The sequence below is a fragment of the Lolium perenne genome, chromosome 4 (assembly GCF_019359855.2).
Source record: "Lolium perenne isolate Kyuss_39 chromosome 4, Kyuss_2.0, whole genome shotgun sequence".
Taxonomy (NCBI): Eukaryota; Viridiplantae; Streptophyta; class Magnoliopsida; order Poales; family Poaceae; genus Lolium; species Lolium perenne.
In genome coordinates this window covers 243524194-243537454 of record NC_067247.2, presented here as the reverse complement: position 1 = coordinate 243537454, position 13261 = coordinate 243524194, and the positions used below count along the sequence as shown (strand labels likewise).

Below are 13261 nucleotides of genomic sequence, written 5' to 3'. Positions count from 1 at the left end.
TCAACAAGGGATAGAAGATAGTTGGGATGCATTTGAGAAAGGCAACAAGTATCACAAACGGGGATACCAAAAGAAGTAACTAAATTTGCACTTTCATCAATATTGCACATGTGAGAGCCTTGAGGAATTGATATGCAACAAAATTGCTAGATAGGCATAGTTGGGATGGATGAATCATGAGCATGATTTAAAATACTTCCCAACACATGCACTCATCTCAAATTACTCACATTCACAATAAAGAGGTTTCATTAAGACTTTTGCAAGAAGCACAACATTTGCAAATCAAGAGATTCATGCCAAGATGCAACCATAAGGTTGGATACAAGAAAAGTATGCATGAGAAGATACTTGTTACCAAGATAGCATTGGTGTGGATGTAGTAGATATGTGTTCGTTGATCATCCTAGCTTGCCTCACGTTACCATTGAGTCACCACTTCTTTCCAAGAGTGAGACAAGCATTCAATGCATATCCATTGTACCTAACACAAAGGTAAGTACAAAATGGTTCCCAAACTAATTGGGTCCGAAGTAGTTAGACACACTACAACATATAGGACAAACTCCACAATTCTATGTGCATATAGATATGAAATTGAATTTCATGCACATCTTAGCCAAATTAGGATTTGATGGAGTTTACCCTATATATTGGATCAAAGAAAGTGACACATGCCATAAGATATACATATATTAAATATGCATGCACAATACTTTCAAGAACCAAAGGAAGATACAATTTGGACAAAACACCAAATAAACCAAGAGACAATGGTTGTCCAAATTATATCAAAGAATCAAATCAACACAAGATTGACTCCAAAGACTTATCTCATTATAAGAAGCTAATTAAACCTAAGCACAAAGGAATGAGATAACCAACTCCCAAGAGAGCAAGGTTCCAACAAATAAACCAAACCCTCGACACTTTTTATGATGGCACACAGTACCAAAAAGAAAATTTATGACTCCCAAAACCAAATTTTTGATAAAGATCAAGAGAAGTTTATATAACAAATATAGGAGAGCTCCCCAAGATTAGTGCATTATCTAGGATTTAGAATATGGATACAAAATGCACACAACTAGGATCATCACACTACCTATATCTAAAAAAAAGCTAAGAAAGTTTGAATAGAAAAAAGAACACATGGGAGTCAAAGCACAACAAATTCATGGCAATAAATAAGGCAATTTAAACACAAGATCCATAAGATGCAAGGAAGACACATGGGAGTCAAAGCACAACAAATTCATGGCAATAAATAAGGCAATTTAAACACAAGAGCCAATGTAGATATGATCAATAAATATCCACCTCATAATTGATTACCAATTGTCCTAGGACAAGAGGTATTAGGAAATATTTCGGTGGTAGTTTGTAAGTATACATAAGATCATATTTACAACGAACAAAGCATATGGTAAAAGATAAGAGTTAACCATCATGCAAAGAAAGTTTCTTGATAGCTTCATTTAGTCATACCAACATGCAAGGCAATTAATAGTATTCATACCAACATGCAAAGCAATTAATAGTATTCATACCAACATGCAAAGCAATTAATAGTATTCATACCAACATGCAAAGCAATTAATAGTATGACTTGAAGCACATGGTTTTCCAAAAATGTATTGAGGGACACGTTGTGAAAAACCATGCCAAGAAAAACTTACACAAATAAGATCCACAAAGATATTAGCAATGAAGCCATTTAAGCAAATTGGAGCTTGTTTGAGCAAACATGCCACATAGGAGAGATAATCTACAATATCAATTCTATGTGACACAACCTCAAATGTTCACATTTCCTAGGCTTGTAATATGCACAAAGCTTATTACTCCCCCATAATGTGATAAGGAATTTATTTTCACAAGAGGCAAATAAGATCCAACTAGAGATATTAATGAACATTAGAATTTGAATTTCTCATGAAGATGACATACCACATAGAGACTAGATAATCTTGCAATATCAATTCTAAGTGATATTCCTCATGTACACACATTGTTAGGATTGTGAAATTCCTAAAGGCATATCACTCCCCCAAAATGTTATAGTCCAATAATCTCTCATAAGAGCCATATAAGATACAACAAGATGCAAAGAGGCTCCAACACAAGCACAAATACATGGTGTGCAACCTAACATACATAGCCTTGATTTCTCAAGAAAAACACGTAGGATGCACAACATATACAAACACATGTTAGGAACAAAACTAACACATGCAAAGGGGCGAGTAACTTTCAATATAAATGAGTTGAGCACATGTTACCGCAAGGAGGAACATTGGGTGTATGATAGAAGTAAGATAACCAAAAGACTTGGCTTGAGATAGTATAAATGATGAAGATCCCTTAACTCTTCATGATGTAGCCAAGTCTCCAATGCCCTCCAACAAGCACCTATTGATCAAGTTTTGGATTGTTGGTCCCCAACTAAGTTGGGTCCTAAGAGGTTAGTCACAATAGGCCTGGCAACCCAAATGGTTCTTTTCTTGACACCACTTTGAGCACCAACAAATTTGGCAAACACATTGCCACCCTCATCCTTACGAAGAGAATAAACATCATCAATGGTGATAGAGTTGGATGAGGTACCAATAGTGCAAAAGGAGGAGATGTGACCCTTCTCACGGCATATGTAGCAAGTTCTTTTCTTCTCCTTCTTCTCACTAGATTTCTCCACAATGGGAGCATTGGCTTGATTCTTCTTGGGAAGTGGCATTTCTTCAACTTGAGGTTGAATATGAGTTTGAGCTTGAGGCCGCTTCCCTTTTTGCTTCTTCTTCAAAGGGCAAGATCTAACATGGTGCCCTTCAATTTTGCACTTGAAGCAAACGATCTTGGCCGGGTCTTTGACTTGTACTTTGCCCTTCTTCTTCTTGTTGTTCTTGGACTTGATCTTGTTGTTGGAGTTGAATCCAAGTCCACTCTTGTCATTGGGGGATTGTTGCACACTTAACATCTTATCAAGTTTGCATTTCCCTTCATGACCCTTTACCAAGTCGTTCTTCAAAGAAGAGACTTGGGCCTTGAGCTCTTTGATTTCCTCTACATGGTTAGTAACAACACAAGTACTAGTGGAAGTAGAACCTTCATTGTTAGAGCAACAAGGCAATGAAGATAATTCATCACAAGATTTAGCAATATTATGAGTGGATGAATTACTAGGACTAGCACATGGCAATATAACATTTTGAGTAGTAGTGCTAGTACCCACATGAGGCTCACAAGGTGTTGCCTTAGATATTATAGCCTCATGAGCTAACTTTAGCCTATCATGAGAGGCTAGAAGATCCTCATAGGAGCTAGAAAGCTTTCCATGAATTTCTCCCAATTTCCCATAATTGCTAGTTAGCAAATCAAGTTGAGCCCTTAGCTCAACATTCTCCTTCAAGGTAGATGCTTCACAAGAAGTAGAGTTAGTAGCACAAGCATCATTATCAATAGCAATAGGAGAAGGCAAGTTGGCATGCACTTTTAGATAAGAAGCTTTAAGTTGCTCATGCGACTCGGTGAGTTTGGTGAGCGCACTCTCAATGACCCTTGAGCCCTTTTTGAGTTGCTCAAAATCCTCAAGGAGTTTAGCATTAACAAACACAAGCTTATCATTTTTTAGCTTTAGTTCATTTGCCATCTCAAGAGCTCTATCATGGTTTTCCTTTTCTCTAGACAATTCTAGAGCAAAGGTCTCCTCAAGAGCTTCCTTTGATGGTTTGTTCTTCTTCAAGTTCATTCTTTAAAGATGCTACATCATCGGCATACTCTCGTTCAAGAGCACCCTTTTATCAATGGTGTTCTCATGCATCCAAATAAGTTTTTGGCTCTCAATAGCGGTAGTCAAGATTTCAAAGAAGTGAGTGCTAGCAATTTTATCTTTGCAAATAATCTTGAATACACTCTTACCCTTATCGCGTAGAGAGACAACCCAATCCTCTTCTTCATAAACATCCTCATCCTTATCACCACGAGAAGTATGAGGTTCCATGGTAGGAGATACCGTGGAACCCTTGGCCATAAGGCACATATGAGAACCGTGAGATAAAGATGAGGAGTTACTTGAGGCTCCTTTCAAGATCTTGTCTTGACCAATAGAATCTTTGGTTTCCTCTACAATGTTAGTCACACAACAACTAGAGGAAATAGAAGCATTTTTATCATGGCCACAAGACAAAGCAAGCATATCATCATTAGATTTATTCAAGCAACTTACACATGATATGCAAGGACTATCAACACAAGCATGTAAATCATTTCTAGTGCTAGATGTGTTTAAGTCCAAAGATGAACCATTGCAATGAGATATAGATGAAGGATCATCAATAGTAAGCTCAATACCAACATTGCAATTTCCATCACCACTCACCATATCATTACCTTGTGTCTTGAAACACTTTGGTGAAGTGGATGAAGATGAGAACTCATCACGGCCGGAAGTGGAAGCAATACAATCATCCTCAATGATATTGGACACATCATATTTATCTCGAAGCTTTGTCCATAATTCATGAGCGCTCCCAAAAGGCATGATTGAAGAAGTAACTACATTGCTCACAACAATGGAAAACACATGAGAAGCAAGAGCATCGAGACAAGAGTTTTTCTTCTCCTCATAAGATAAATTTTGGGGATCCTTAGGAGAAGAAAACCCATGTCAAGAAATCGCTCCATGTTCGGGGAAATACCCCGCAAAATATTAAGCACATAAATTTTCCATAGATCATAATTTGTGCCATCAAATATAAACAAGTTATTGTGATCTAATCCCCTAACCGACATCTTTACTCTCAAGGCGGTGAAGCCTAAGAATGAGAGACCTTGCTCTGATACCAATTGAAAGGACACGGATGTCGCCTAGAGGGGGGTGAATAGGCGATTTAAAACTTTTACGAGATGGGCTTAACAAATGCGGAATAAAACTAGCGTTTACTTTGTCAAGCCCAAAGCCTATATACTATGGTTCACCTATGTGCACCAACAACTTATTCTAAGCAAGAGTTCACCTATGTGCACCAACAACTTATGCTAAGCAATACAAGCAAGTATGTGATAGCAAGATATATATAACTTCAAGCACGATGGCTATCACAAGGTAAAGTGCATAAGTAAAGAGCTCGGGTATAGAGATAACCGAGGCACGCGGGAGACGATGATTTATCCCGGAGTTCACACTCTTGCGAGTGCTAATCTCCGGTGGAGAGGTGCGGTTGCTTAGTGCTCCCGAACGCCACAAGAGGCTCACCTTGAGGTGTGGTTGCTCGATGCACACCAACGCCACAAAGGCCTCACCCCAAGATGCGGTACTCACACCACACACCGAACGCCACGAAGGCGCCTCACCTAAATCTCCGGTGACCCTCGCCACAAAGGCCTAGGTCACGGTTCCACTAAGGGATTTCCTTCGAGGCGGAAACCGGGCCTTACACAAAGATTGGGGCACACATCCACAACTTAATTGGAGGCTCCCAACAAACCGCCACAAAGGCCTAGAGTCCGTCTAGGGTTCCAAGAACCCAAGAGTAACAACCTTCTTGCTTTCACCACCACGAATCACCGTGGAGAACTCAAACCGATGCACCAAATGCAATGGCAAGAACACCACAAAGATGCTCAAGTCCTTCTCTCTCAAAGTCCAACAACGCTACAAAAGCTATTGGGGAATAAGAGAGGAAGAACAAAGGAATTCACAAAGAACACCAAGATCAAGATCTAGAGAGTTCCACTCACAAAGAGATGGATTTGATTGGTAGAAATGTAGATCTAGATCTCCTCTCTCTTTTCCCTCAAATGGGGGCAAGAATCATGGAGGGATTGAGAGATGGAGCAAGCTTCTCTAGTTCAACAATGGAGGGAGAGAGAGTGAGAGAAGCACAGCCCAAGGAGGAAGAAGGGGGTATTTATACCCCCCAAGAAAATCGAGCCGTTTGGGCAAAAAACGAGGCCGGATATTCCGGCCCAAGTTGGGGCCGGATTATCCGGGGCCGGATAATCCGGCCTCGTGGACAAAACCTGGACAAAATCCGGCCAAAAATCCGGCCCCTATCCAGAGCTGCTTTTCTTCCGGTCCTTAGACGATTTGGGGCCGGATATTTCGAAATATCCGGCCGGATAATCCGGCCCGGATATTTACTGAAAAATCCGGCCTGGCAAAACTGCAGAAACACCAAAACTAAAACGGGCATAACTTTAGCATCCGGACTCCGATTTCGATGATCTTGGGCTCGTTGAAATCACAACAATGAGCTCTACAACAATATGCATAGAAACATCATAGTCCAGCAAAGGAGGATAGAAACAAATGAAGAAAGGTTTGACCTATCTCAAAAAGACATACGGTAAAACCTCCAATCTTGAAAATGCAACAAGTTGCCCATGGAAAAACCATTCTCAATGAACTAGAGCTTGTCATGAGAATAAGCACAAGCTCTAAAACATCACATGGATAAGATCCAAATAAAACCAAGAAAGATGATGAACCAAACTCGAAAACGCAACAAGTGATCTATGCGAAATCCGTTTTCGATGAACTAGAGCTTGTCATGAGAATAAGCACAAGCTCTAAAACATCACATGGATAAGGTCCAAATAACAACCAAGAAAGATGATGAACCAAACTCGAAAACGCAACAAGTGATCTATGCGAAATCCGTTTTCGATGAACTAGAGCTTGTCATGAGAATAAGCACAAGCTCTAAAACATCACATGGATAAGGTCCAAATAACAACCAAGAAAGATGATGCAAGGATGCAAAGGTTTGAGCTCTCTCCGAACGATACGATCGAGTTACTCACTCGAGAGCCCTCTTGATAGTACGGCAACTAAACTATAAACCGGTCTCCAACTACACTATGAGACCGGTGAGAAACAAACCCTATCAAGAGCAAACCTTATACTTGCGCATTCCACTTGAGCTCGATGACGACGATCTTGACCTCAACAAGATGGAACGCCTTTCTTGCTTGTGCTTGCTTGACGAAGTCTTGTGGATTGCTCCCCCATAATCCACCATGGGAGAGCTTCTTCTTCGGCGCATCTTCACATATCCATGATCACCATATGGATGGCAAGACTCAAGCAAAGGATCTCTTCGAGATGGCTCATCTTGAACTTGCACTTCATTTCTTCATTCTTCATCATGTTGATGTCTTGAAGTAGCTTGAGGGCTCACTTCATCTTCATCTTCAAGACATACTTGACACTTGATATCCTTCATCAATTTCTTCTTATTGCAACCTTGAAGCCAACATATGGTTCAAGAATTGCCTATGGACAACTCCTACAAATATAACTCAATGCAAACATTAGTCCATAGGGATTGTCATTAATTACCAAAACCACACATGGGGGCTCCATGCACTTTCAACGGCGGTTCCACCTATACCCAACTATGTCCACCAAATAACAGAGACACAACAGTGAGACAGACATAGTCTAAAAATTTCTAGAGACACCAAGGTGTACATGGAAGAAATACTGTGTGTATCAAATCATCTAGTAGCGTACGTAGGGTCACCACCAATTAATTCATAGAAGGCCTCAAAATTCTGTGAAAAAAAGGAAAGTTATTCACCTTTAATATAGTTATAGTTACTCCCTCCGGTCGGATTAGATTGACGCGGGCCTATGCACAAAATACACTTGAGCTCGTAGTATATCTGGTGTCGATTAATTGACCCGAGGTAGTAGTAGTTATGATGATTACCAAGTGAATGACGTTCTCTTTTCTTTTTAGGGTACCTAAGGGGGCTGGAAGATTTTTGATGAGGCGGCCTGCTGTCCATATTAATATATATGAAGTTTCAAAAAAAAAATCAAGTGAATGACGTTGGCACGTTGTTTTTGGTCAACGAGTCAAATATACCCGTTCCACTGTCGAAACAGGCCAAATGGACAGCACGGCGCAAACTCCACAGATCGGATCGCAGGCCACCCACGAGATAGAAATACTCCAATTTCACACACAGCGTGGGCAGAGACCACAGTGTTCGTGCCGCCATAACCGCCTCGAATCTGACGACGGCGACGGCGGAGATGGATGCGGCTGGAGGCGGCGGGAGATGGTGTGTGGTCACCGGGGGCCGCGGCTTCGCGGCGAGGCACCTGGTGCTGATGCTGCTCCGTTCCGGCCAGTGGCGCGTGCGCGTGGCCGACCTGCCCCACGCCATCTCCCTCGATCGGGATGAGGAGGAGGGGATCCTCGGCGCCGCCCTCCGCGAAGGCCAAGCCGTTTACGCCTCCGCCGACCTCCGCGACAAGGCCCAGGTTGCCAAAGGTGCGTGATCCACCATTTGCTCCCTGGATTGTTAGGCTGGGCGGGAGTTGACGATAATGTTGCCCCTCATTCCGTGATCCGTGTGGATCTGAAACTCGTAGGAGCCAGTGATCCGCCGGTGTACCTACCAGTCACATGATCTACGCTTGATAGAGCTGGTTTGCCCTTTTGCGTTAGTTTGTTGTAGTTTAGGGTGACAGAGTTAATTTTGCCAAGACCTATATTATTTGAATATTAAGCTTCCACACATTGGTAGATATAATCTGCATCTCCTAGTTGCTGCACACTCTGTTAATGTTGTGGCACAGTCAGACCAGAAATCCTGTGGTGTCAATTGTAGTGAATGAATTCTACTAAATTATGTTTACTATTATGTAGTTATTATCAACAGTTAAGTACTAGTGATTGACGAAAAGAGTATGGGATCGTGCATAGAGTAGAGTCACTACATTTATCCGTATCACCGTGGTGTGAGGTCCGCTTAGTTGCATGACAATTTGCGTGCTTAATTTTGGCCCCAGGTCTTTCTCCTTGGTTGATCCCATAAGCTTTTCAGTCATTTGTTGGGGTCATGCATGGTTTGAGACGGAAATGGGGAACGGTGGTGTGACCTCTGAACCGGGATCTCTGTCCCGAATCGACAGTGGGGGTCGACCTGTGGGACGCTGGGAGTTGCTGCTGGAACGCGTCCCGATACACTGATTCAGCAATCACATAGGCTAGGTTCTCAACCATGATTCAGGAAAAATACTCAGCAGCACCATCTTGATCAATCGGAAGTTGGAGACTTACCAGGAGTCCTGCCCTCTGCCGCCGATGAAGGAGAAAAAAGAAACAACTCCAGCGGCAGCATCCGCAGTCTGCGCATCAGCACGTTATCCCGGCTCCTTCCCTAGACGTGGTTGTGCGGCGCGGCAGCCAGACGGCCAGCTGCACTCACCTAATGACGCAGTGGGGGGCTGGCAGCCTGCGGCTGGGTCAATCGACTGGGGTTAGCCCAGGATTTCGATGCAGATGGCAAGTAATAGGAGGATTTTTAGGAATGACTAAGGAGTTATTTGTTGCCTTGTCCACCGGTGAAAGATTTTAGCCGGATGTTTTGATGTTTCCCTCTATGTCTACTCCATATACGGCTTGGATAAGGAAAGATTTGGTTGAAAAATTTCTCGACCCCATATCGTTCCCGAGTCATCATCCTGGAATTGTTTGGGTCGCGTCCCCGCTATCGATTGGTCGATCGAGAGATGTGTACCCCTACCGTTCCAAACTGCTGGAAAGTGGCGATCCTCGACCCGGGTCCCTGTTTATCGTTCCCATTATCCCGGGAACATGTCTACTATGTTGGGGTACAAAACCAGGAAATCGGGAATCATGTGACTTAGCAGTTCTCCCTGTTAAATTTCAGTTGACTTGGCAGCTCTCTGGTTTGTTCCTAAAGCATAAAGCCAAAACTAGTATTGCCATGGTACATGTCGCTTTTGTTTCCTATATAGCAGGGTGTTATGGGCATTTCTCATTACTTTATCCATGCCTAATGCCTTTGTTTCTTGCCCCCATTGTGTTTTTCTTGTCTGCAGCTTTTGAGGGGGCCGAAGTAGTTTTTCATATGGCTGCTCCAGATTCATCCATTAACAACTTTCATCTTCATTATTCAGTTAATGTTGAAGGTTTGTAATGCAAACTTGTATACTGGGCAGTTTTGGTTACTAATGATGACACCGATTTACTTACGGGATGACACCAAGTCGATTGCTTATTGTTCTTATATTCACAGGAACAAAGAATGTCATTGATGTGTGTATTCGTTGCAAGGTGAAGAGGCTTATCTACACTAGCTCACCAAGTGTAGTTTTTGATGGAGTTCACGGAATTTTCAATGCAGACGAATCAATGCCGTACCCAGACAAGGTATGTCTCATCTGCATTACATCCTTTTTAATTTTCCATTGGTTCATACTTATTTACAACTCCTGACTAGATGTTCTCTTACTCCAGTTTAATGATTCATATTCAGAAACAAAGGCAGATGCAGAAAAATTAGTAATGAGAGCTAATGGTAGGGATGGGCTTCTTACTTGCTGTATACGCCCAAGTAGCATTTTTGGGCCTGGCGATAAGCTACTGGTTCCTTCTCTGGTTGCTGCTGCAAGGGCAGGCAAGTCCAAAGTAAGAACTGCTACATGTGTAAATCTGTAAACTTGCTTGTGCTAAGTTGTAATTCTTGTGTCAGTCTCAATGTTTATCTTCAAATATTGATATTCATAGTTAATTCCCATAAAGATATATTTGGGATGCCTTTTTTCTGTATTAGTAATGCAATTACTCAAATCATGTCACTGTATCAGACAATGTAAATACTGTAAGCTATTGAATTGGCTTCTCAATTTTTACTGAAATCTTCATTTGCAGTACATAATTGGCGATGGGGACAACTACTATGATTTCACCTATGTCGAGAACGTGGCATATGGCCATGTTTGTGCAGATAAAACTCTATCATCTGAAGATGGTGCAAAGAGAGCTGCTGGAAAAGTAAGGCCAATGCCTAACAATTTACTTTTAAGATTCCATGTCATGATTTATGATCCTTTTCCAGACATACTTCATAACAAATGCGGAGCCCATAAAATTCTGGGAGTTCATGTCATTGATTCTAGAAGGTCTTGGATATCAAAGGTATTCACTTCAATAATTTTTTGAAAATGACTTTACGTAAATACACGTTATCTGAAAATTGAACACTTGCTGTTTTTTAAACAATGTTTGCTGAAATTCTCATGCAGATTGATGATGAATTTGAGATACATTTTGAACTTGGTTAATTGATAACTTCAGAGCACATCAATTTAAAATTCTATGCTTTATCTTGAGTTTCCTATAGATTATTACCATTCCATATCATAGGTTTTTCTGTTAAGAGATGTTGCAAGGTTGTGAGATCTTAAATCGCCTCTGCACAGTCTTATGGTTCCAGGGCCCTAGATGTGCTGTACCAATTTGATTATAAATCTGAAGTTATACCTCTACACCTATGTAAAACATTTAAAGATTCAGGATCTTTTATACCTTTTGGGGTGACCAAGTAACCAGCATCCTAATGCCTTAGGACTTTGTTGCAGGCCTTCAATAAAAATTCCTGTCTCTGTTATGATGCCAGTAGCTCATGTGGTAGAATGGACTTATAAGACGTTCTGTAAGTATGGAATGAAGGTTCCTCAGCTGACACCATCAAGGATCAGGCTCCTGTCATGCAACCGGACATTCAGTTGCTCAAGAGCGAAAGATCAGCTTGGCTATGAACCCATCGTGTCAGTCAAGGTGTTTACTGTGTCCTGTAGTTTTACTAATGAGCTTGCTTGACTCGATGTGTTTTTGTGTGGGATGGTTTGAACATCGATTTCAGCTCATTTCCTACTTCTCTCTTCTGAATCTTCACTATAAGTGATTCATATATTTGTTTAAAAATTTCAGGATGGTCTGAAGAGAACAATAGAGTCGTATTCCCATCTACAAGCTAGGAGTCAAAGAAGTATATCAAAGGCTTCAATATTTCTTGGGAATGGAAATCGTATGACTTAACCTCCCTTAACCCCCACTCCCCTCCCTGCCCGTTCCGCTCTCAATAATTATTTTTTCTATCTATTTTCAGTTGCAAAAACGCTTCTTTGGGAAGATACGAAGCAAACAATGACAGTGCTACTACTCTTGGCTGTTATTTACTACCAGTTATTTACATGTGGTTACACCATAATGACAGCAATGGCAAAACTTTTCTCACTTACAGCGCTGTTCTTGTTCATTCATGGCATGCTGCCCGCAAATGTGTACGTCCTCTGTTAGCCTGCTACCTTTGGTCAATCAATATACCTGCTACCAAATACAGTTAAACACCATTTGGGTCTTTTATTCATCTCTTAGCATTTCCTCGAGTGTTTTCCATGTACTAGATTGTGATTTGGTTTAACATTTATTGCAGATTTGGACACAAGATTGAGAAACTTGAGCCCTCAAACTTTCACATCTCACAGATGGAGGCTCATCAGATTGCTTGTTCAGTCAGCTCATCATGGAACTCATCAGTTGGAGTGCTAAAATCTCTTTGTAGAGGAAATGACTGGCCACTGTTTTTCAAGGCATGATATGCTCCGATGATTTGCGTTAAACGCTTTACACTACTTGACGAGTTGATGTTGTGCTAAGTACCGGCACTTCGGATATGTTTTGTGCTAGTGCCTAACTTAGTTACTTTTTTTTCCGTCAGGCGGTATTCTTCCTACTGGTTGTTAGCATCCTTAGTTCCATGTCTTCGCAGGCTGCATTTAAAATCGGTAATGAAAATTTTTGCGCTTCCCTTTCTAAATTCCAGCGAAGTGTGCATCATCCGCATGACTACTGATGACATGAAATTTACATGGCAACAATAGGTATTGCTCTGATTTTCATAGGCTTCAAGGCATATGAGAAATGGGAGGACACCATTGACAGCCTGGTGGGTGATGCTTGTTCATTCATTCTGCAGTTTAGTCCTACCCAGAAATCTTCAAGGCAGAAACAAACATAGACAAGGAGCACGTGATTGAATAGCATTTTTTTTAGTGTTATTAACTTTTATTGTTCAGCTATTGTTGTTTCTTTTATCTCTGAACTAGTCTTCCTATGTCATCTATAGCATACCCTAACTTGCTTGGGACAAAGGGCTTTGTTGTTGTTGTCTTTGTTTGTCATTTTATTGTTACACAATCGTCATTCAAGTCACAGATGAAAGTTTGTAGACACTTTCCTGACGGTAGTGGATGTAATATATGGAGCTGTCCATTTTTAGAATTTTCTTAAGGTGTTTCTCCCATTGTATTGTCGGCCAAATAGATGTCTATTGAAATAAGGTTTTTATCCCATTATACCCCTGCTATTAGTTGCATTTTCTGGATGGTTGGAACTTGCCTCTCAAAATTTTGGACATGTGGAAACCATGTACTCCA

General features: G+C 41.2%; 1 protein-coding gene across 1 annotated transcript; it reads left to right on the top strand.

Annotated features, from left to right (window-relative positions):
* The first annotated feature begins 7905 nt into the window (after window positions 1-7905).
* Window positions 7906-13102, top strand: LOC127332432 (3beta-hydroxysteroid-dehydrogenase/decarboxylase). Its single transcript, XM_051358732.2, has 12 exons — window positions 7906-8282; window positions 9860-9949; window positions 10057-10190; window positions 10278-10448; window positions 10692-10814; window positions 10879-10958; window positions 11402-11600; window positions 11754-11850; window positions 11932-12106; window positions 12259-12415; window positions 12544-12610; window positions 12707-13102. The coding sequence occupies exons 1-12, from the start codon at window positions 8042-8044 to the stop codon at window positions 12841-12843; spliced, it is 1671 nt and encodes a 556-aa protein (XP_051214692.1). The 5' UTR covers window positions 7906-8041; the 3' UTR covers window positions 12844-13102.
* The last annotated feature ends 159 nt before the right edge of the window (window positions 13103-13261 follow it).

Excerpts from the sequence above, each read along its gene's own strand:
- LOC127332432 (XM_051358732.2), top strand. The coding sequence starts at position 8,042 with ATGGATGCGGCTGGAGGCGGCGGGAGATGGTGTGTGGTCACCGGGGGC. Across the intron at positions 10,449-10,691 it reads CAAGGGCAGGCAAGTCCAAA|TACATAATTGGCGATGGGGA; the intron begins GTAAGAACTGCT and ends CTTCATTTGCAG. Across the intron at positions 10,815-10,878 it reads CAAAGAGAGCTGCTGGAAAA|ACATACTTCATAACAAATGC; the intron begins GTAAGGCCAATG and ends ATCCTTTTCCAG.